This window comes from Mytilus edulis, chromosome 9, assembly GCF_963676685.1.
Source record: "Mytilus edulis chromosome 9, xbMytEdul2.2, whole genome shotgun sequence".
In the NCBI taxonomy this organism is placed as follows: Eukaryota; Metazoa; Mollusca; class Bivalvia; order Mytilida; family Mytilidae; genus Mytilus; species Mytilus edulis.
In genome coordinates, this window is record NC_092352.1 from 32015849 (window position 1) to 32041877 (window position 26029).

Genomic DNA, 26029 nt, shown 5'->3' on the forward strand with positions numbered 1-26029 from the left:
GTGATAAGAGTAATGTTGTTCGTTTTAAAGACAATATTTGGTAGAACGTTTGAATGTAGTGATGATTTTTATGCCCCACCTACGATAGAAGAGGGGCAGTATGTTTTTATACGACTGCAAAAATTTTAATTTTTCGTCGTATATTGCTATCACATTGGCGTCGTCGTCATCATCTTGCGTCGTCGTCGTCCGAATACTTTTAGTTTTCGCACTCTAACTTTAGTAAAAGTGAATAGAAATTTATGAAATTTTAACACAAGGTTTATGACCACAAAAGGAAGGTTGGGATTGATTTTGGGAGTTTTGGTCCGAACATTTTAAGAATTAGGGGCCAAAAAGGGCCCAAATAAGCATTTTCTTGGTTTTCGCACTATAACTTTAGCTTAAGTCAATTGAAATCAATGAAATTTTGACACAAGGTTTATGACCACAAAAGGAAGGTTGGGATTGATTTTGGGAGTTTTGGTTCCAACAGTTTAGGAATAAGGGGCCAAAAAAGGGCCCAAATAAGCATTATTCTTGGTTTTCGTACAATAACTTTAGTATTAGTAAATAGAAATCAATGAAATATAAACACAAGGTTTATGAACACAAAAGGAAGGTTGGGATTGATTTTGGGAGTTTTGGTCGCAACAGTTTAGGAATTAGGGGCCAAAAAGGGGCCCAAATATGCATTATTCTTGGTTTTTGCACCATAACTTTAGTATTAGTAAATAGAAATCTATGAAATTTAAACACAAGGTTTATGACCATAAAAGGAAGGTTGGGTTTGATTTTGGGAGGTTTGGTCCCAACAGTTTAGGAATAAGGGGCCAAAATTGAACTTTGTTTGATTTCATCAAAAATTGAATAATTGGGGTTCTTTGATATGCCAAATCTAACTGTGTATGTAGATTCTTAATTTTTGGTCCCGTTTTCAAATTGGTCTACATTAAAGTCCAAAGGGTCCAAAATTAAACTAAGTTTGATTTTAACAAAAATTGAATTCTTGGGCTTTTTTGATATGCTGAATCTAAACATATACTTAGATTTTTGATTATGGGCCCAGTTTTCAAGTTGGTTCAAGTCAGGATCCAAAATTATTATATTAAGTATTGTGCAATAGCAAGAAATCTTCAATTGCACAGTATTGTGCAATAGCAAATATTTTCAATTGCACAGTATTGCGCAATAGCAAGAAATATCTAATTGCACAATATTGTGCAATAGCAAGAAATTTTCAATTGGAGTTATCTTTCTTTGTCCAGAATAGTAGTTGAATCAACTTAAATCATTGTTTTATACAATATACAATGTATATTCACTTTTACTACCAACTGATAAATTAAAACAATCTTTACCATTCAGTGATAACAAGCACTTTATTTTACATTTTAATATTTTATGATGTATTTAAATGAGTAGTTATTGTTGCAATCTCCATTAGGAATTTGAATTGAGATCAGTTTTGGAAAAAGGGAAAGGAGGATGTGAAAAAAAATGGGGGGTGGGGGTTAAATTTTTCTCATTTCAGATTTCATAAATAAAAAGAAAATTTCTTCAAACATTTTTTTGAGAGGATTAATATTCAACAGCAGCATAGTGAATTGCTCAAAGGCAAAAAAAATATTTTAAGTTCATTAGACCACATTCATTCTGTGTCAGAAACCTATGCTGTGTCAACTATTTAATCACAATCCAAATTTAGAGCTGAATCCAGCTTAAATGTTGTGTCCATACTTGCCCCAACTATTCAGGGTTCAACCTCTGCGGTCGTATATAGCTGCGCCCTGCGGAGCATCTGGTCTGGTCTGTGCCTCCGTCTGTGCGTCCATTCGCTTCAGGTTCAAGTTTTTGGTCAAGGTAGTTTTTGAAGAAGTTGAAGTCCAATCATCTTGAAACTTAGTACACATGTTCCCCGTGATATGATCTTTCTAATTTTAATGCCAAATTATAGTTTTTACCCCAATTTCATGGTCCACTAAACATAGAAAATGATAGTTCGAAGTTCAGGTTAAAGTTTTTGGTGAAGGTAGTTTTTGATGAAGTTAAAGTTACATCAACTTGAAACTTAGTACACATGTTCCCTATGATATGATCTTTCTAATTTTAATTCCAAATCAAAGTTTTGACCCCAATTCCACGGTCCACTGAACATAGAAAATGATAGTACGAGTGGGGCATCCGTGTACTATGGACACATTCTTGTTTTTTAATTAAAACTGAGTCGACATTTTGGGTGTACTAGTAATACTAAGGATTGTTTAATTTTAATGTGAGACCAAAGGGTAATGCTCAGGCAGTGAAAAGGCTCTCGATGCAGTCAGGGACAGTCTTTACAGAATAGACTCTCCCGGATGTAGTGAAAGTCCAGGTGTGACTTTTAATGTTGAATTATAACAAAAGAGAGGGGATAGATACCAAGGGGATTTCAAACCTATAAGTCGAAAACAAACTGACACTGACATGGCAAAAACAGAAAAATAAATATCAATTTTACACAAAACACAATATCAAAAATTGAAGACTGAGATACGCAAACCTTGGGGAGTTATAACGTATAGCTTACAGTTCAAATTAACATACGATTCATAGATTAAGTCACGTTGATAACTCCAGTCGCTGCAATATCTCAAGTTTTTCCTTCAAATGTTTTTCAATTTTAGACAATTTTTTTCTAAGTTTACTAAGTATAAAAAGATATAAAATTTTATCCCGATTTTTACCTATTTTCTTATTTTTTTAGTGCCTATTGTTTCACTCGTAAAATGTTGCTCATATGGTCATTTTTGTTTATTTATAAGTTTGTTATCAAAAGTCCGATTATCAGACTAGCTGATGTTATGTACATGATGTAGTTCTGTTTCAGTTTCTTATATTCAGCAAAAAGCTTGTGTTGTATATAGTTTTAATTATTAAAGCCGCCGAATCAAAATAAAATGGTATTATTTTGTCATATCTTATCTTTTTTTTATATATATAATATCAGAAGTTCATTTCGGTATAATTCTGTCCCAAATTAGTCAATTTCCAAAATAATAATTTTGGTGGCAATTTGGTATCCCGCTGTTTATTTCGGTACGTTATTGTTCATGTCGGTATATTTTTGTCCATTTTGGTTATTAGACTATCACAAAAATCTTTTATTTTGGAGACGTAAATAGTACATAGTAACGGAAATAGTCTGGTTTGTTTTATTTTTTGGAGGATCTGTTAGTCTGTGCATTTAAATGCAGGTGCTTGCTTAGAAAAGGAGCATTAGTTTCCTGTTAGGAGGCATTATACAGTTTAAACCACAAATGATGGGACGACTTGGAAACTTTGAAAACATCAAAAACAGACAAACAGTACACACCTCCAATTCGTATTCAGTTTTGGATATAGAAATCGACACAGATTTGCATGAAGCTTGCAGCTCTGGGCTCTGTGATGCAACCGAAAGAGAAATACCTTTGTATAAGTACAGTGAAATACCAGACTTTTTACAGGGAAATCCTTATGTTGTCAGTGGATACAGGGTTTCTCTTCCCTTTAATTTATGTTTGAAGAGGTGAGCAATTTTTTTATAAGTAAAACTAAAAAATCCACTTACCATTGTCCCCTAATTGGCTATATCGTGTTTCTATCCCGTATGGGATTGAAGAAAAATGCCGATTTGCAACATATATAAAACTCCGCTATTTTTTTAGATGAATAAAGGAAAGATTTTATTTCATATCTTCATTAAAAAATGTCATAAGATGTGTATTATTCTGATCCTCATTCTCTCCCGTAAAATACGGGATAGAATGAGGATCACTATATATGACGATTTCGATAAAGAAGTGTCTTTTTATATTTAATACAGGATAGAATGAGGATCAGTATATAGAAGACGATTTCAATAAAGAAGTGTCTTTTTATATTAAATACGGGATAGAATGAGGATCAGTATATAGAGGACGATTTCAATAAAGAAGTGTCTTTTTATATAAAAAAAAATGTAATTCTATATCAAATACAGGATAGAATGAGGATCAGTATATAGAAGACGATTTCAATAAAGAAGTGTCTTTTTATATTAAATACGGGATAGAATGAGGATCAGTATATAGAAGACGATTTCAATAAAGAACTGTGTTTTTATATTAAATACGGGATAGAACATGTGTAGAATGAGGATCAGTATATAGAAGACGATTTCATTAAAGAAGTGTCTTTTTATATTAAAAAGTGTCATTTTATATCAAATACGGGATAGAATGAGGATCAGTATATAGAAGACAATTTCTATAAAAAAATGTGTCTTTTATGTAAGAAATGTGTATTTTATTTCGGGATAGAAAAGAATAATTAATTAATCTATATAAAAGTTTAAGAAAGGGTTTTCTTTGGGGAGATGTTATAAAAAAGGGGTAAAGATATTTTTGGGGGAAAAGAAATATGAAAATTCAATTTGTGATGCCAAATACGGGATAGTTTAAACTATCCAGTATTAGTATAGTATGAATAAATCCAATCAATATGGTATAATCTATATATCGGTTTATTTCGTAACAAAGTTTATTTATAATACTCTAATTACGAAATAAACGATATTTATTATTTAATTTTTGTCTTTAAAATATATTTTTGTATTCATGTTTAACTGATTCTCATTTTATGCCGTATTATATGCATACAAATTTTAATAGATATGGTACAATCTATATATTGGTTTATTTCGTAATAAAAGTTATAACTCTAATGACGAAATAAACAATATTAGTAATTTAACCTTAATTAGTAATTAATGAAGTTTATTTCGTTAATAATGTAAGAAATACAGGTAAATATTGGCAGTGCAATCTTTCCTTTATTCATAATTTCACGCTAGACGATATACAACATAAAATATATATGCCATTTCATTCTTTCCCGTAAATGGAAATGACGGGATAGAATAAGGATATAGCCCCCTAATTCACTTTTAATAAGGGAACGACCATTTTACCTCCAGGGGGTATCAAGTTCGTTCGCATCCTATACATGTTTGCACCCTGTATGTTCGCACCTCCCACGTTTGTCTTGGCGCATTATAGGTCCAATCGTTCCCTACATGTTCACACCTCCTACGTTTGTCCTGGCGCATAGGTCCACTCGTTCCCTACATGTTCACACTCATTTTAAATCAAATTCTAATTGAAAGGATTATTAGAAAATCATGATTGTTATTATAAATTGCTTTGATGTAAATACTGCATATTAATTGAGCTTGGTTATTTTTTTTTTTTTTTTTTTTTTTTTTTTTTTAAATATTCTGGTCCAGCAGATCACAATTTTTTTTTTATTATGAATGAAAATTCCCTTATAGTGCTAAATATTGAAAAAATAATATGATTGATAGCATTGAAAAACTAAACAAATGTCCCCCCAAAAAAATCTGACCAAGAAAAAAAACATAACCACACTACAAGGAGTTTAAACCGGGGACACTTTATAATTTTGTATACTGTATGCCTACAATGTAGGTATTAACACACAACCTCGTCTGTAGGCTGTAGCATGTGTAATGTCTTAAAATGTAAATTTCAAATGAATATAGGGTAATAAAATATGTTTTGTTTTTTGCAGTATTTTTAGATGGAATAATGAGACAGTTAATGTTTGGTCACATTTAGGTGGATTTTTCATATTTCTGTACTTATTGTTACATGATAACATAATCTACATACCAAGATTTCATGGATCTTACACAGACCATGTTATGGTGTCATTAGGACTTATATGTTATCAGGTAAGCATATTAATATATCCTTTTAACACTATAATGTCACATACATTTACATGTACAAATTTCCTCCACAAATACATGTAGTCTTTTAAGAAACTATAGCATCACTGTTGAAACAAAAACAATAGAAAACTTTCAGGTGCGATGCATTTCCGTCAAAAACTCTGGTTTTAGTGAACATCATTCATGCTTTTAGGGGCATCGTCACTACCTTTCCATTGTTGAGCAAGTGGTAGTAAAACTATAATGCCATAAACGAATTATTCGGCATATTAAATTCTCATAATTTACAATCAGCACTGCTGTGATTAAGTACTTACAAAACAAACTTTATTTCTAGTTTTTCCTGCACAATGACGATCACTTAGACGCTTGATGAACGTTAATAGTGCAGGGTTACAGGCAATCCCCTCTATCTGGTAAATGACCTTGCCAGCTGGTATAATCCTACGCTATTTTAAAACTCTACCAAGTGAAATTATCTGGACTATGTCTTGTTCATTGTTTGTGTTTCTTTGTATGACTATTTTTCAGAAGTGTTGAGTGTTGTTGGAACAAATGCTGTAATCTGTTTTATAGTTCATGTTCTCCACCTTTATAATATCTTTCAAGAAATTTGAATCCACTGTATGTTTTTTTCAGTTTTGTATGCTGTGTTCTGCAGGGTTTCACATGTTTGCCTGTCACTCAGAGAAGGCCAGTAAGCGATGGTTAGCAGTAGATTTAGCAGGGATATCTATAGGAGTCATTGGTTGCTACCTACCAGCAGTACATTATGCTTTTTATTGTTTATCAGTGAGTAATTAAAATAGATCTTTTCTTTGACCTTTTTTTACCATGACAATTTATATTGTATGTATTCTTCTACAGAGTTTTGAGATATGTAGTGTAATATGCTTTGACCATCAAATTTTTAATAGTATTATACATGTTTTCCACAGTTTATGGAAGTTTTTTTCATTGACAATCCTTCATGATAATTGTATTGTAGATACAACTACAAAAAGATTAACACACTGACAAAGAGGGTGTAAGTTAATGAGTTTCAACTCCAAAACACAATCAAACAAATATCTTTTTAGTCTTATTCAGTCTAGACAAATTGATAATTTTAACAAAAAATACAAAAAATCTACGGTACTTTCAAAACCAATAATTGAAGGACTAAACCGTTAATATGAAACATTAACTATCAGACAACTACTGTTCAGTTTCTTGTTTCTGGAAAGGCATGTCAACATACTGGTTTGTATGTACTACGTGACTTCAAGCAAATAATAATTAATGTTGGCTCGCTATATTCCAGGGGAGATAATCATAAATATAAAAATATGTGTATTTTTTGGGGGACATATCTACAATGTGAAAGACAATAGGTTGATCAGTAGGTTTATGGGGGGAAATAGTTATATATTCAAGTCCAATTTTATAAGAAGCTTATATATTGTTAGAGTGACTATTTAAAAAAATCATCTTAAACTTTTTTACAGATATGGAGGGATATTTACTTAATAACAATTACAATACTAACAGTAACAACGATGGTTATACAATTACACCCACGTTACTTTAGTCACCGATGGTCCAAGTGGAGAATTGGTATCTATATGGGACTAGCAGGATATGGAATTATACCTACCATTCACTGGATTTGGTTAAATGGTGCATCAGCAGAAATTGTACAGGTAAAAAAAGGATTTAAATATATCCAACAATTGAGACTTACTATTAGTTCAGCATCTAATATGAATTTGTTCTTATTAAAACATTTGGTAATTTAAAAGTTGTCTTCATAATAACTCAGGCTTAAATTAAAATATTGTTTGTTTGCCCTTTACCGACCGACCCTATAAATTCGTTCCGCCTGAAAATCTTTTATTTGTGTTTACAAGCAAGATTTTATTTTATTTTATTTTTTGTTCCTACCAAAATTCTTATCTTTGTATTTCCCGCTCAAAACTTTTTTACCGGAATTTTCGGGTTTTATCTTTCCCGTATAAGGGCTAGTCCGTTTGGTATCACGTGAGCGTTTGACATAAATGAACACTTGCATTTGGAGTTTCAAAGCATTTGTTTGAAATCGATGTTAAAAGCTTTGAAATCATGATTTAATGAACGTTACTCTGTATCTTTATACTTGAAGAGCAGGGTTTATTAAAAAAAAGTTCGTCCAATACTAAATTATCAACGTTTTTACAAAATATTTTGTACACAAGACTTTGTATCCCATGTAGGGATGGCCTTTGGTGGTCCATAGATTATGATGATTATGTTAACGATGCCTTAGACCAGCATTGATATATTCTGATTTATATCTGACATGAACCAAAGGTCTGTAAAGGGGAGAATATTTGGCAGTAAAATCGCCAAGTTTTTCCATACAGATCATTTATAAATGCGATGTAAAATATGTGACAAAGTCAATTGAGTTTCAAGTCTTGTAGCATTTTTATTGAAAACACAGGCACACACGAAACTTTAAACACTCTAGGGACTTTTTCTACTAGTAATGTACAATGTATATCTGCCCGAACATATTTTACCAGGACAAAGTTATCTCTTACAGAAAAACTTTAGGTCTATAGGTAAGCGTACAAGGTACATAGTACAGAATATTAGTTCGAGTAAAAACTCTTAAAAATTCTAGGTATGTAAACGTTTAAAATATGCCGCACAGTACAAAATATTAGTTCGAGTAAAAACTCTTAAAAATTCCAGGTATGTAAACGTTTAAAATATGCCGCACAGCCCTATATTTTGATATTTGAAAAAAAATTGTAGTGCATATGAATAAAATTCACATTCTACATGATTTTTTTTTCTTCAAAACTTGTCTCTATTATACTAATAGAAACTTGAAATACTTGAAAATTTTACTTAGCCATGGTATTTTGAACCCCCTGCGGTATATTGAACCCCCTACTATAGACCTAGAATTTCAAAAATTCAAGCTATTCTAAATCCTTAACATAGTTATATTACTCCAATAAGTAGTTTGTATGTATTAAATAAACTGGAAAAGATATTTTGAAAATTTTACTTAGCCATGGTATTTTGAACCCCCTGCGGTATATTGAACCCCCTACTATAGACCTTGAATTTTAAAAATTCAAGCTATTCTAAATCCTTAACATAGTTATATTACTCCAATAAGTAGTTTGTATGTATTATATAAACTGGAAAAGATATTTTGAAAATTTTACTTAGCCATGGTATTTTGACCCCCCTGCGGTATATTGAACCCCCTACTAAAGACCTTGAATTTCAAAAATTAAAGCTATTCCAAATCCTTAACAAAGTTATAATACTCCAATAAGTAGTTTGTATGTATTTAATATACTGGAAAAGATAATTTGAAAATTTTACTTAGCCATGGTATTTTGACCCCCCTGCGGTATATTGAACCCCCTACTATAGACCTTCAATTTCAAAAATTCAAGCTATTCTAACTCCTTAACATAGTTGTAATACTCCAATAAGTAGTTTGTATGTATTTAATATTTTGGAAAAGATATTTGTAAAATTTTACTTAGCCATGGTATTTTGACCCCCCTGCGGTATATTGAACCCCCTACTATAGACCTTCAATTTCAAAAATTCAAGCTATTCTAACTCCTTAACATAGTTATAATACTCCAATAAGTGGTTTGTATGTGTTAAAAATGCTGGAAAAGATATTTTGAAAATTTTGCTTAGCCATGGTATTTTGACCCCCTGCGGTATATTGAACCCCCTACTTAAAACCACAAATTTAAAAAAAATGATAGCCAATAAATTGTAAATTAGATTATCTGCAATACTATTTATCAAAAACAGGGGGGTTCAATATACCGCAGGGGGGTTCAAAATACCATATGTGAAAAATGACCCCGGGGTCAAAATACCATGCGGTATAATGACCCCGGGGTCATTTTACCGCATGGTATTTTGACCCCGGGTTCACTTTTTAGGGGGTTCAAAATACCATATGACACCGGGGTCATTTTACCGCATGGTATTTTGACCCCGGGTTCACTTTTTAGGGGGTTCAAAATACCATATGACACCGTTAATTTAATTATACTAATAGTCCTAGAAACTTATTAGCAAAAGCCTACTTAAACAAAAGCAATACAGACAAAAATGACATCATGCAGATTTTGTATCTATAAAATAAAATATTATACCTACCTGCCTACCCATGACATATATGTACCGAGCTAAGTTATTTTTTGGGAAAGAAAAATAAAATATTTTACCTACCTACCTACCCTGTTTCAAAACATAGGGTCGGAAAAGGGCAAACAAACAATATTTTAATTTAGGCCTCATTGTAAATACACATATGCCTTTGTTTGTCTCCTAGGGGCCTTTTCAGTTCATTAAATGATTTAAACAAGACATGACTAGATCCTATAGCTAAGCATCACTTCATTTTTCCTTTGTAAATAGTGGCAAAACTTTGAGAAATTATGACCTTGTCACAAATCTAAAAACAATCATGTAAAGACTTGTCAATTATTGTAGAGAGCACATGTTGACTTTTAAATGTCTTTTGTATCTTTTTTTTATCCAATTAGGTTGCATCTCATTTGTCTTCTTTTACTCATATTATAAGACATTTTGACACTGTATGACCGTCTACGGTAATCCCCGATTGATGATGGGAGTTTCTAATGCACAGTCAGTAAATCCCTCATTCCTTTTGTTCTATGTGGTTTATAGATATCACCATTGATCACATGAAGTTTTAGATCTGACATGCCGACAAGATGGTAATATGGTGAGAACTGTTAGTGAATTTCAAAAATTGATTTTGATCTCTTTGCATAGAGAACAAAAGTTTTTTTATTTATGAACACATGTTGTTTTTGTTTTTTTATGTTCAAAGAACAAAATATCAATTTTTCATTTTTTTCCACTTTTAATTAAATAACCTTAAGTTTTTGTGTTGATATATTTATAATGTGTTTACATTTGCTTCTATTTGCAGTTATTTGTGCCAAAGGTTACAACCATATATATACTTGGAATGATAGCTTTAATATTGTATCTTAGTAAATTTCCTGAAAGATTTTATCCTGGTAAGTTTGATTCTGAGAACCATTTGTAAATTGAATTTGTGATATACATCTAAATAAACCACCAAATAAAGAATTTGTTTTTTGTTGAGCAGAAAGCTTGACATAGGGATAGTTATCTGGCGGCGGCGTTAGCTAACTTCTTATAAGCTTTATATTTTAGAAGGTGGAAGACCTGGATGCTCAATCCTTTGTATATATATAGATGCCTCATGTTCATGATGTTACGAAGTTTCCGTCAGTCACATGTCCAATGTCCTTTACGTCATTTTCATGATTCAGTGACTTCTTGAAAAAAAAAGTTAAGATTTTTTGTAATGTTAAATTGTCTCTTATTATAAGTAATAGGATAACTATATTTGGTATGTGCGTACCTTGCAAGGTCCTCATTCCTGTCAGACAGTTTTCACTTGACCTCGTCCTCATTTCATGGATCAGTAAACAAGGTTAAGTGTTGGTGGTCAAGTCCATATCTCAGATACTTTAAGCAATAGGTCTAGTATATTCGGTGTATGGAAGGACTGTAAGGTGTACATGTCCAACTGGCAGGTGTCATCTGATCTTGACCTCATTTTCATGGTTCAGTGGTCAGTTTCTAGTTTTCTTGGTTAATGTTAAGTTTATGTGACAGTTGTAATAAAGCTTTATATTTAGAACTATCAACATAATATCAATGATTAGTAAAGAAGGCGAGACATTTCAGGGTGTGCACTCTTGCTAGATTAATTTTTATGTTTTTCATTGATTTATGATAAATTGAGAACAATTTAACAGTAAATCAGATCATTTTTGAGAGGGAGGGTAAGCACTGAAGGGTCAATAGATCTTAGGGCTATTTATGAATCTGTGACACTTGACCTGAGAATCTGTGACACTTGGACTATTGATGTATTGTCCAGACATGAGAGAACTGACATTTTATTAATAGTAAAAGTAAAAAGATATTTTTTCACATTCACAAAAAAACAACATCTGGAGCGTTGCAATTTTATTACTTAAGCAAAAATATTTTTATTGTAAGAAAATTGATAATGTTAACACAAATTATATTTGACAAAGTACACATATCTTTTAACTATGCATATTTTATATTTTCAGGAGTATTTGACTTTGTAGGATCAAGCCATCAATTGTGGCATATAATTGTTGTTTGTGCATTTGTATTCTGGCATTATGCAGGACAGGAAATCCTCAGATACAGAGTGGCACACCCATGTGTATTATGATGGAGCCACTTAGGAAACATTAATATTTATATTTAATTTATTGTTACCAAATATATTGTTATGTTACATTGCTGTATGTTGGCAATCACAGGGTATTAATGTACAATATTTTGCATTTTAAATAGACAATCATTTCATTTTTTAGTAGATGCACATGACAAAGTATTAAGACAGTACAATAGAATCATATTTTTCTTCCATATGAATTGTGCCTGCACTATTGCACTAGGGATATGTTAGTAATTACTTAGTGGATACATAGAATTTTTGAATTTTAAATTTTTGGCTGACTCAAGACATGCATTGAAGTTTTAAAAAAAATGTATAGAGAAATCTTGTGGTTCCTATTGCCAGTCTTATTTCCAACTATATTTAACATATTTGATCTTATATTGATATGACCAATAACAGATACATTACTGTGCTGATTGGTACACAATATTTTATCATTTTTTGCAATACATCAAATACTATGTGTTCAAAGTAGAATCAAATTGTATTCATATTGTACTAGCATAATCAAATGTTTTGTTTTAAGAAGGGACAAATATTTTGTTTTTTAAAGATAAATGTACTTTAGGCCATTAATTGGCCCCCAATTTTATTATTTTTAAGCAATTATGAATGACTATCAATAATACAATACTTTTTTAAGCAATTGTATATGACTCTCAGTAGTATAATATTTTTAATCAATTTTATATGACTATCAGTAGTATAATAATTTTATGAAGCAATTATATATATGAGTATCAGTAGTTGAATTCAACCCCACTGGATTATGCCTCTATCAGTACAGTATCTTTTTTTCATCTCCAGTTAAAATTTCATGTCAAATAAATTTGCCCAAAGTTGGTAAACAATGTTTTTTCATAAAACAAATATCATATATCAGTTGGAAAATTATTACATTTGTAGATATAAGAATATGAGGTATGAGTGCCAATGAGACAACTCTCCATCCAAGTCACAATTTATAAAAGTAAACCATTATAGGTTAAAGTACGATCTTCAACATGGAGCCTTGGCTCACTATACAGCAAGCTATAAAAGCCCCAAAAATTACTAGTATAAAACCATGCAAATGGGGTTATTTGGACCCATGAACTCGACTTTAAAGGGAAAATTCGCAAAAAAATAAAAATTTGATATTATGTTCATCCTAAATAAATAAGCATATTCTCAAAATATTAAAGCTTTATTCGTCTAGATAAGTGAGTTATTAGATTTTAAAAATCGACTCTAAATTCTCGGCAAGACGCCATCTTGAAAACTAATGACCACGGATATCTAATTACCACAAAGTTCTAGTACACGGCATGACATGTCCGTTAATCAGTGTTAATATGACTTGTCAAGCTGACGGATTTTCTACCCAACCAAGTAATGGAAGCCGAAGAAGTCTACATAGTTTCCAAGATCATCAAATCAAGTAATGTTTCACTAAGATTGATAAGAATATTTAAAAAAAAAATACTTTACAAGACATCTTATTTTTTTAAGAGGGTTAAATATTCAACGTACAATGCTGAGGTCAGGTTAAAAAGCTGTAAATGACATAAGATCGTAAAATGGTTTTAGCTCGTCATTACATTTACATTTTTGGCACCGAGATACAGTATCAAAGTATTATATAGGAATTATGATAATATTGTTAAAGTAGTCTCAATAAAGTGAAAAAAAGTCCGGAGATACGTATTATAAACTGAGATTTATCTCTTATGTAAAAGTTTTTTTAAATGCTTTTTTCTAACGTGTATTTTTAACTTATTTTGGGTTTTTACCTAACTTGACCCACGTTCAAAAACTTGTCTTCTTGTAATCAGCATGGCTTAATACCGGTAATTACCGGGGTATTGTAAATGTGACATATTCGGGTATTCTAACGGTCGACTTCCTGGCAGGCTTGTTTAATCTAATACACAATGAACAAGGTCAATGGATCACGTGCGTGATCGCGAGTGAACCAGGTGTGCACAGGTAAAATTTATAAAATATACCATACCAATATAAAACTGTGTACAAAATTTTACATAATTTAAGAGTGGTTGTTAGAATACGTATAGATTATCCCAATGTTATCTAATTTCAATTTTACTTTTATTTATATTTCAGCGCCTATTCTTCCGTTTTTATATATAATTGTTGGTCCCGTTATTTCTTATAAGTAATTCGTCCTGTTTATATCTTCACATATGTGACTTCATTTTCACTCTAGAAAACAGTGCTATATTTCAAAATGAATGCCGTTTTTTAATAATTGTTCATTCATTTTACATGTGAAATAAGAATATCAATTAGTAAACTTCGGACTATACAAATGCAGAATATACTGTGCAAGTTTGCTTTCGTCTAACGAGAACTGAAAAAAAACTGTCATAAAAAAAAACAAGCACGCTCACATCAAAATAAAAATAAATATGTGAGTAAAAGTTAACTGGAACAGCAAAATTAACAACCTTTGATCGCGAGTGTATTGGTAATAAATTTATGTATTTTTATAGTATAGCTCTTCCATATTCCAAATGATATCAGATCATCTATATTTTTCATGAGATTAACCCTTCCGACCTTACTTAAATGAGACTATGTGTTATAGTAGTCTCAGCTAAAATATAATGCCAAACGCTAGAAGTAAAAATGTAATAAAGGTACACCTTTCATTTGCTTATAGCTTTCAAATGTCTAAATGTAAGTGTTCCCGTACATTTTTTGCCTATTTAAGACAATTAAAATACTTTTGTAAAACTAGTTCTATTTTCCCTTTTTAAAAAACATAAATAAATCATAATAGTGTATATCATTTTATTCCGAAAACAAATTATTAATTTCCATACTTTAACCGGTTCATTTTTTAGTTTAGTAACTTGTTTGAATTCAAATAAAATAATAGCACCAAATATTATTAAACAATTCCACTGCGATTCACTTGTATTTGTCAACACCTTGAAAATAAATTTTAAAATGTGTGTATTAAACACGACCTCCTGTCTTATAATCCACTGATCCGAATAGACAGTCACACCTGGCACGGTTTGCCCTACAGGCCAAGCTAATTATCAATCTTCAAATAACATTTTACCTTCCCAAGTATTGTCGGAGAATAATACACACATCGCATAAACCTAGTAATAGCGTAGATAGTAAAAGGTCAATAAGCGTAAACCTATATATTGTCTTAACAGTTTAAAGTTATATACTTTAATTTATTCACTTTATCAGTATGATATGGCATATATTAAAACAAAATAATAATAATAAAAATTTCTTGTGCTGTCTACAAAAATAAATCGAAATATATACGGGAAATATAGAAAAATTATCTCATGAATGTGTACAACTGCACGTCTGTGCGTTTTATTTTCTTATTATCGGATGGTTATTAGATATAGCATTAGTCATCGGCGCGCTTACGATTACGTTAAAATATGTTGAAAAACCAAGACTTTTAATGATTGTATTTTAAATCCCGGCATGCAAAAACCAGGAGAAAACGTCACGACCTACAGGAAGTAGTTAATATTTTTTCATTAATTATTGAATTTCTTCTTTATTACTGCATATATAGCGATACAACTTTGTGAATATATATATTATGTCATAATGAACATATTTAAACCCTAAGTAAAAAATCGCGAATTTCCCCTTTAACAGTCACAATTCGAACAGAACGTTGACTTTAACAGTGCTTATTTGTTTTCAAGGGGGGGGGGGGGGTTTGTCTGAACCCCCCCTAGCTACGGGTATATATAAATTCACCATGGTTCCAATGTTGCTCTTTGTAAGATGATTTAATAAGGACAGTTTTTTATGTGCCTCATTTGTTTTACTATTCTTGTTATATTTTTATATAGACAATACAATAACCTGTATTAATTTTGCACTTGTCAGATATATGATTTTTCAGTTCCGAAATTAAGTGATATGGAAATAGAATCCGGAAGTAATTTTGTTGATGAGTCAATACTTTATTCACTGAAATACCTGTAAGATACCTGTAAGATCGTTGTGGGGCTCATATGGAAGGATCCTATCCTTTTTAGCCCACCCTATTTTGGTACACTTTCAAAATGCAATCAGGAAATTATTTTGTCGATGAGTCAATACTTTTTTCACTGAAATGCAATCAGGAAGTAATTTTGTTTAAAAATAACAATTTATTAATTGAAAATATACTCATATGATATTTTTTGTTAGAAAAGAACATTATGTTATAAGTTTTCATGATATTAACATACATGTATTTGAACTTATGAGATCAGACACTTTCAGCTTTACTTAAAATGTTTAATGGTTAGGTAAAATCAAGTTTGAATCAGATATTAACATTGTGTAACCTCTCAATTGTTCTTTTAATTGTTTAGAAAATGTTATTATGTATGTCGATATCACAAAGTAAAGATGAGAATTATAGTTTAATGGTATAAGTCTTAATTTCAGCATTTTACATGTTTTTGTATAGTTTTATATCTTTGCACCATTTAACTTTTTGGTGTATATTTGACTGTGATAAACAATTTTGATATTCCAAAATAAACCTTGAATTATTAACTGTGTCATTAAACTGGCTTGGCAGAGTGTGGGTAATAAGATTTCATATCACCTGGAACTCACTAACTTATGAATAAAGAACTCAGTATAATAATGAGTACACATGAGAAAAACTAAAAAGGCAAACCAGTATAACTTATAAACAGACAATTCAGTATAACTCATAGACAAACCAGTATAACTCATAAACAGACAATTCAGTATAACTCATAGACAAACCAGTATAACTTATAAACAGACAATTCAGTATAACTCATAGACAAACCAGTATAACTTATAAACAGACAATTCAGTATAACTCATAGACAAACCAGTATAACTCATAAACAGACAATTCAGTATAACTCATAGACAAACCAATATAACTTATAAACAGACAATTCAGTATAACTCATAGACAATTCAGTATAACTTATAAACAGACAATTCTGTATAACTTATAAACAGACAATTCTGTATAACTTATAAACAGAAAGTTCAGTATGACTTATGATTAGAACAACTCAGTATATCTTACAAACAGACAATTAAGTGTAAATTATTACGAGCCCAACCCAGTATAACTTATGAATGGACACATACTGTCTAACTTATTATGAGTACAGCTGAGTAAAACTTATAGACGGGACAAATCACTATAACTTATGAATGATGAGTAAAAAGAAGTCTTAATTATGAACAGACGAATCAGTTAAACTTATGATGAGTACAACTGAGTAAAACTGATAAACCAACAATTCAGTATAACTTATGAATGATAAGTATAACTCGGTATAATATATGAACACACAATTCAGTCTAACTTATGATGAATAACTGAGTATAACTTACCAGTAGTACAACTGAGTATTGGTTATGAACAGACAAATCAGTCCAACTTATGATGAGTACAACTGAGTAAAAACTAATGATCGGACAAATCAGAAATCATTTTCAGACAATTTATATATTATGATGAGTACAACTGAGTAAAACTTTTAAGCAAAGTAGTATAACTTACGATGAGTACAACTCTGTTTAACTTATGAACAGACTAATCAGTATAACTTATGAATGATGAGTTCAACTCAGTATAAATTATGAACAGACAATCAGTATAACTTATGATGAGTACAACTGTAAAAGCATTTAAACACACAGATTCGTATAGCTGATGATCAGTACAACTGAGTTAAACTTACAAACAGACAAATCAGTATAACTTATGAATGATGAGTAGAACTCAGTATAAATTAACTTATAAACAGACAATTTGACTTAAATGATGATGAGTTTAACTCAGTCTAATTATAGGTTAGACAAAACATGACCAATTTATAACATATTCACACTTTCGAGTGACTTACAAAATTATCCTTTCCCATTGTAATATTCAAACCTAAATAAGAGTTCACTTTTTATAATGAATTAAATGTAAATCATAGTTAATGATCAATTCAATGGATGGAATGAAATAGCACTGACATAGTTTGTGAGGACTAAAAGGATAAATTGTTTTTCTTCTTCTTCAGGTAAAATTTAATACTTATATGTCTTGAGATTTTTTTTATTATAAAAAGCATAGAATGTTAGATAAATCCCTTTTTGAAATTTGATATTTGTTTATAATTTTAAAACTCACTGTATAAATATTTGAATTTGCTACTTTTTATTGATAAATTTACATGTATTGTGTGTCTCCGAAAAAACAAAAATCCTTTGCCTAATATATTATTTATAGCAGTCTGAAATTGTTTTCTTGAAAGAAAGAAAAAATCACTCTAATGTCAGGTATATAAATAAAATAAGTATTATTTTACCTAAATCCTTACCCTTAATTTTATTTTTGTCTTGTTTAATCTATATATGTGTACCAAAGATGTGTGAAAATTGCAAAATTCAAAATATTTTTGTATTAATCTTTTCTCTTTCATCTTCAATCAGTAGTCTTTTTTTTACCAAGAAAAAAATGCCTCAGGGGATTGTACACTTCGTTAGTGCAGTTATTAAGAGATCACTTTCATAATTAACCTACAATGAAAAGTCATACGTGTATAGCATTTCATAGTGCATGGAAAGCAATGTACTATGAAAATTAGAGGGAAAAAAATGACTTTTCATTGGACAAGAAGGGGTGAGTATGTTCTCATAAGAACAAACAAATCAGTATAACGTATGAGCAGTATTACTAACGATGAGTACAGTGCAGTCTATAATTTACAAGAAGTACAACTGTGAATTAGTTATGAAAACAGACACATCAGTTAAACGTATGATAAGTACAACTGGGTTAATCTGATGAAGAGACAAATCAGTATAACTTATGAATGATATCAACTCAGTATAACTTATAAATGATAGCAACTCAGTATAACTTATGAATGATAGCAAATCAGTATAACTTATGAATGATAGACAACTCAGTATAACTTATGAATTATAGCAACTCAGTATAACTTATAGATCGAAAACTCAGTGTAACTTATAGACCGAAAACTCAATATAACTTATAAACAGACAACTCAGTAAATCTTATAAACAGACAATTCCGTGTAAATTATCATGAGTGCAACTAAGTTTAAGATAAACAGACAAATAAGTATAACTTATGATGAGTACAACTGAGTACACTGATAAATAGACACATTAGTGTAACTTATGAATGATAAGTACAACTAAGTATAATGTATGAACAGACAAATCAGTATAACTTATAAACAGACAATTCAGTATAATTAAATTATCATGAGTCCAACTCATTAATAACATACGAGCAGACAAATCAGTACAACCTAGGATGAGTACAACTAAGTAAAACTAATACTATAGACGGATGAATCAGTATAATTCATGAATGATGAGTACAACTCAGTATAACGTAAGAACAGACAAATCACTTCAGCTAAGGTAGCAACCATTTGATTTTCGGGGGGGAGGGGGGCTGTGTTTTTTTTGAAAACACACTATGTTTTTTTTTTGAAAAACAAGTTTGTTTCCAGTTTTTGGAGAAAAAAATAATTTGTTTTTGATTCTGATAAGAAAAAAAATGTTTGTTTCACCCTCAGCTGCCACTATATGTAATGCTAAAATTGAAAGAAAAAAATTGTTTTCGACTTGTCACGAAAAAAATAGATTGTTTTTCGCCACTGGCGAAAAAAAATGTTTGTACAGAAAAAAAAAACATAGCCCCCCCCCCCCCCCCCCCCCACCCCCAGAAAATCAAATGGTTGCTGCCTAACTCATTTTAACAGACAAATCAGTATAATAAACCTTTGATGATAACAACTGATTTAAATTAAGTTGTTTATAGACGGACACATCATTGGCGGATCCAGGAGGGGGTTCCACCCCCCCCCCCCCCCTTTTGGCCGATCAATGCATTTGAATGGGGACATATAGTTGGACCCCCCTTTTTGTCCTGGGTTGGGAACCCACCCCCTTTTAAAATGGCTGGATCCGCCCCTGAAACGGACACATCAGTATAACTTATGGATGATGAGTACAACGCAGTTTATGTAAGAACATACAAATCAGTATAACTTATGAGTACAACTGACATGTTACATGATCTGGACCTAGTGCTGGACCTATGACATCTATCTTTAAGTCCAAACATACAGTAAATTTTTATATGAATCTGTTTATATATTCTTTTAATTACCACATATAATGCTAAGCATAAGTTAACATTTATCAGGACATGAATCAGAATGGGGTTTACATAGAGAGAATAATGTGCAAAAAATCGATAAGGAGCGGGACCAAACATATAGATAACATAATAAAGAAAAGATGAACTATAAAGAATACGTTGATTGTTTTTGGTTGCCTAATGACCAGTGGCAAATATTTCACGCATGTTTAGGACAAATATAGTAGAGATGAAATGACCCCCCTCCCAAGAATAAAGTGAAATGGTAAAAAATAAAAGATATAGAATTATAGAAAGGATGATCTGAAACCCCCTCCCCGAACACATACACAACATAGCCATTACTGCCAAATACTAGCATATATATATACATCTCTATACAAATATCTAAATTGGGTTTCATGAAGCCACGGATAACTTAAGTCGTGCCCGGCCATTCGTGGCCACGGAAAAGTACGTCGTGTCCACGTGAGTTTCAGTAAAATAAAAAATCTTTATAATGACATTAGTACATCTCAGAACAACGATTTCAAATTTGGCGGTGTTTACATATATTTATTTATAAACAGAGTTATAGTTCTTTTCTTTTGTAAACCTATATTGGAAGTGCATCACACACTTTAAATTTGTAAGTTCGTAATCGTAGATGGTATTGATCATCGATATTGAACCATATGTTTTTCCTTTCTTTCGTCTGTCTGTGTTTCCAAGATTATCTTCTAACATGAAATAACACCTGTCGAGGACGGCTTAAACGCTTTTTAAGCCGTTTCCTGCGGCATTATATTTGTCAGGTACGTATTCTGAATCCTCTGGTTTTATCTATGTATTGCCATTTAAAAAATTATGCCTGCTGACCCCTACCTTTCTTTTCATAGTTTAATAAGTTAATAATTTTTTAAATCTCATATAATGTTTCGATTATTTTTTACTAGTATTTTCCTAGAAAAAACGTACCAAAAAAATTAAGGTTTGTAATATCTGTATGGGAAAACACAGAGAGAATAATTTCCCGCCAATTTTTCAACGGATGATCTGAAAACCGGCTTTCTTTCTTTCTGTTTTTTTAGTTCCGTTGAAATAGTTTGTTATTTTGAAACAGAGTAACAAACATCCTTACACATACAATATTCCTTGTACAACATGTAAAAAATATTTGTATAATATTTTGAAAGAGCAGTGACCTTCAAAACTTCAATATTTGGTATGTCCCGTTTACAAGCAATTGTCTCTGACAGAAGATCTCAGAAGGTTTGTTTCCCATATACCTTTAAAATATATACCCTGTTATATTAAGGTATAAAGGAATTTTTGCTGAGACTAGTGCCTGTGGTCCCGGTACCGATATATTATTTTAGAAAGATTTTTTTGTCAGTTAAGAGTAATAAATGAAATTAATTTCAAGGTTGTTTATAAATCATGAACATCAAAGTGATTTTCAAGAAACTTCTCTTTAGTTTTCTTTCTGTCTTTTGATAGATTAGCAATTTCATATCATCGCTATTATATCGAAAAATATTTACCTCTAAGACATGGTTTTCGAAGGTTTTAAAAATGAAACTTATATATTTCGCTAATAAGTTATTCCCCAACATTTTATTCTACTTTTTTCGTTTTGTCATTGGTTACAGGAGCGGTGAATCTAGATCCTCTATGATTGGGTCGGCACCTTGAAACAAAAATTGAAGACGGTTGCCGGTTCGACTTTTTGTATTGTTTCTCCTGTTGCCTAAAAGCAGTAAAACATACTGTGTGTGCTAAATTGCAAGGATAAATATGTTAAAACCTTTTATTTAGGTAAAGTTATAAACCAGTTCATTGATTCTAGTTCTGTGTATACAGTAACACTAGCTAGAATATACTTTACATACAGTTACAGGAGAAGCAAATTTCATAAATTTGTGAATGCATGCTGAAACATGCATTGCGCAATAACTTTACTCCTTTTTTTTGCAGTGATAGATCTTTTTTGGGGTCCTTAGTTGTCATCAAAGGGGTTCATGAATTGATGCGCTTGCTTCAGTTTTCTCCATTGTAATTTGTGATTTTATATGTTTGGCTCTTTCTATAGAAAAGTACGATTTCTTATTTCCAATCGTATTACTCAATCTTTATTGTTATAGATGGAGTGTTTTGTATATTCATACCTTTTCCTATAGGGTTATTTGTGGAATATATTTGAGTCATTCCTGTTGTATACATCCCTTCGTATTTTATGTTTTATTTACAAGTAAAAAAATACCTTTATGTTTTATTTTAGGACTGGTTTTATGTTTAACACATAATGCAAGCTGTAGTAGTCACAAAAGCTTCGGGAAGTCCTGAATTGAAGTCTGGTATCCCTATACCAGTACCTGGTCCCGGAGAGGCACTTGTTAAGGTTATACGGGCAGGAATATGTGCCACAGACCTTGAAATAATTAAAGGCTATGCAGGCTTCGAAGGAATTGTTGGGCATGAATTTATAGGAAAAGTCGAAAAAGTTAATCCAGAATCTGAAGCAGGTGCTTGGATTGGTAAAAGAGTTGCGGGTGAAATAAATGTGTTTTGTAACGTCTGTGATATTTGTAAAAGTGATGATTATATCAGGAAACGAAATCATTGTCCAGATAGAACAGTCATGGGCATTGTTAACAAGAATGGTACGTATGCCGAGTATCTAACATTGCCGCTACAAAATCTTTTAGAAATACCAGAAAATGTCACCGACCTACAGGCTTGCTTTGTTGAACCTCTTGCTGCAGCTTGTCGAATTTTGGAACAGGGTTTGGTGTCCACGGGATATAAAGTTGCAATTGTTGGAGATGGAAAACTAGGTTTATTAATTGCTGAAGTAATGGCACAACAAGATTGTCATGTTACTATATTCGGTCGACACTGGGATAAAATGAATCTTTGTCCGGAAAAGATTACTAAAGTTTTAAGTGATGGTTCAGAAGAATTAATCAACAAATATCGAGATTGCTTTGATGTGGTTGTTGAAGTGACAGGAAATATGGGAGGTCTTATGCTTACTTCCGAAATAACTCGCCCGCTTGGAACAGTTGTTTTAAAAACCACGTGTGCCTCTGGAGGGACTGAATTTAATACCTCGCCGTTTGTTGTTAAAGAAATTAAGTTGATTGGGTCAAGATGTGGACCATTTGCCAATGCCATTAAATATTTAAAGGATGGGAAGATACATGTTGACAAACTTATTACTAAAGTATACCCATTTAAGGAGGCAATCACTGCCATAGAACATGCAGGGAAGAAAGGAACTCTCAAAATACAACTTAAAATGGAATAATAAACAACGTTAGAATACTCATGATTACTGCGTATTCTGCAGTACTTTTTTACTTTTCTATATATACACTTTAATGTATTCTCATTGAAAGTCATCTTTACCTCATTCGTGTGAGGTGGTGATTATTAAAGTAAAACTTATAATATTGTCAGGACCTCTATACTTGTGAATATTCATATATTATTGAGGAGCTCCTGAATTATTTTAAGATATGATTTCTATAGTTCGATGTCAGAATACCCTGAAATATATCAGGACCTCCATAATTCGGTTTCAAGATATTCTAAAATATTATTAGATTTAAAAAGCCTTTTTAGTTATGAGAACACATTTTTTTGCTTCGAAAATGCGAAACATATGGGTGCTTATCCTGCGGAGGCAATGGCGGTGTTGGCTTTGCACATAAATCTATACATATTTATGGCGTATCAAAAGGGTCAAAAGTATATTTTGTTGCAAAAGCTATATCTTCAATTGCAAATGCTATATTAAATACTGCAAATGCTATATAATTAGTGCAAATGCTATAATAAATACTGCAAATGCTGTAATTGTTATAGCAAAAGGTATTTTACCTGTATTTGTAGCAAATGCTGTATACTTACGTATCAAAAGGCTCAAAAGTATATAATGGTGCATTTGCCATCACAAATGTAGCATTTGGACTTATAAGTATAGCATTTGCACTAATAGTTTTAGCATTTGCCATCACAAATGTAGCATTTGGACTAATAAGTATAGCATTTGCACTAATATTTATAGCATTTGCACTAATTAAAATACCATTTGCACTAATATTCAGTTACCATTTGCAGTTTATAAATATAGCATTTGCAATAGTTCAAATTATTTAAATTTTCAAGAATTATGGAAACGCCTTATTATTTCTGTTTACTTGAGAGTGAGACTCCACCTATTTCTAAATTTACCTCAGCCTCTTTTAATTACATGTTTGACATGGCAGAATAAGAACTCTTCTGACATTATTCCTGTAAAATTGGTAAACTTCTACAACATGTGCAGCGTTTTTTCGTTAATGGCGTATACAAATAATTTGCACGGATTTCTGAGCGTATTTCAAAACATTGTTAATGACGTGACAATGACGATGCTTCCTTTAATTTTCTGGATGATGCATTGAACTGGGTAATTGCATTGTAAATAAAATTTTCAAAACATCTTTTTGAACAAGTAAACTACATACAAACTACTCATTGAAGTATAATTACTTCGAAAAGGAGTTATAACAGCTTGAATTTTAAAATTAAAAGGTCTATAGTAGAGGGTTAAGTATGTTTTTATTTTTTAAATATAACGTCCATAGTATATAGGGGTTCAATGTAAAATACGGGGGTCGCCCCGATATTCCGACACCTCATTAGTCCGACACTCCAAATTAGTCCGACAAAGTTTAATAACTTTACAGTAATAGAAAATCTTCTTCATGAGGGTGTGGATGGTGTTAACGGAACAGAGAATAATGGGTGAACAGATACAGAATAGAGAAAAAAGGACAAAGAAATATAGAAAAGCATTTATTAAGATGCTAAAATATAAATAAAAATGTACATACAAATTAAAGTATACAGAAATGTATGACCCCCCTTCAAATCAAGACCCTCCTTCGTAGAATCGTTGTTGACATGGTATTTGAACTACTCTTTTTTATATTAGTATACCACAACAGATACATGTAATACCATACCATCTATCTGGTATTACTATGAAAGATATACCATGACTCGAGAACCTTGCAAGTTTTGATAAACATATACAAAATGTGATCTATATGGGAACACGTTGTACTAATCTAAGGATATGTCATCAGATGTGGAGTTAATTAATAATACGCTCAAAAATAGGCAAGTTTAAGTTTAAACTGTGACATCGATAGTAAAATTATCAGTCGGTGACAATTTTTCTATACAAACAAGTGTGGACACAGATCAGTGTGAATAGTACGTTTGGATGTTTGACAGTGTTTTCTGACAAAAAGAGTTTTCTGGTTGTCCGCATTGGGTTCTATGTTGAACTGTTGTGCCCAGTGACAGTCAACCTGTACCAAACACTAAAAATGATAGTCGTACATTCAATATTGTGTTTTACCGTGATCAATATATATAAGAAGATGTGGTATGAGTGTCAATGAGACAACTGTTACTCTCCATCCAAGTCACACTTTGTAAAAGTAAACCATTATCAGGTAAAGCAAGCCTGTCATGAAGGAGACACTACTTTAATCAGTGCTGACCGTTCATATATTTTATTTAGCTAGACATTGCTTTTAATATCAAATCTACATATTTGAAAGAGATATATAGCTGCGTTTTTTCATGTTAGTTATTCGACAAAACTTCACAAATAGATATAGGAAAATGTGGTATGAGTGCCAATGAGACAACTTTCCATACAACTAAAAATGTATAACAGTTATAGCTCAAGGGACGACCTTCAACACGGAGCCTTGGCTCACACCGAACAGCAAGCTATAAAGGGTCCCCAAAATTACTGGTGTAAAAACCAACGGTCTAATCTATATAA

General features: G+C 31.5%; 2 protein-coding genes across 2 annotated transcripts; both read left to right on the forward strand.

The window, feature by feature from the left end:
- Window positions 1–3139: 3139 nt before the first annotated feature.
- Window positions 3140–13221, forward strand: LOC139488123 (progestin and adipoQ receptor family member 3-like). Its single transcript, XM_071273517.1, has 6 exons — window positions 3140–3529; window positions 5572–5734; window positions 6374–6526; window positions 7222–7416; window positions 10704–10794; window positions 11890–13221. The coding sequence occupies exons 1-6, from the start codon at window positions 3279–3281 to the stop codon at window positions 12015–12017; spliced, it is 981 nt and encodes a 326-aa protein (XP_071129618.1). The 5' UTR covers window positions 3140–3278; the 3' UTR covers window positions 12018–13221.
- A 7522-nt stretch (window positions 13222–20743) lies between these two features.
- Window positions 20744–23631, forward strand: LOC139488162 (2-deoxy-scyllo-inosamine dehydrogenase-like). Its single transcript, XM_071273585.1, has 2 exons — window positions 20744–20827; window positions 22460–23631. The coding sequence occupies exon 2, from the start codon at window positions 22484–22486 to the stop codon at window positions 23486–23488; it is 1005 nt and encodes a 334-aa protein (XP_071129686.1). The 5' UTR covers window positions 20744–20827; window positions 22460–22483; the 3' UTR covers window positions 23489–23631.
- The last annotated feature ends 2398 nt before the right edge of the window (window positions 23632–26029 follow it).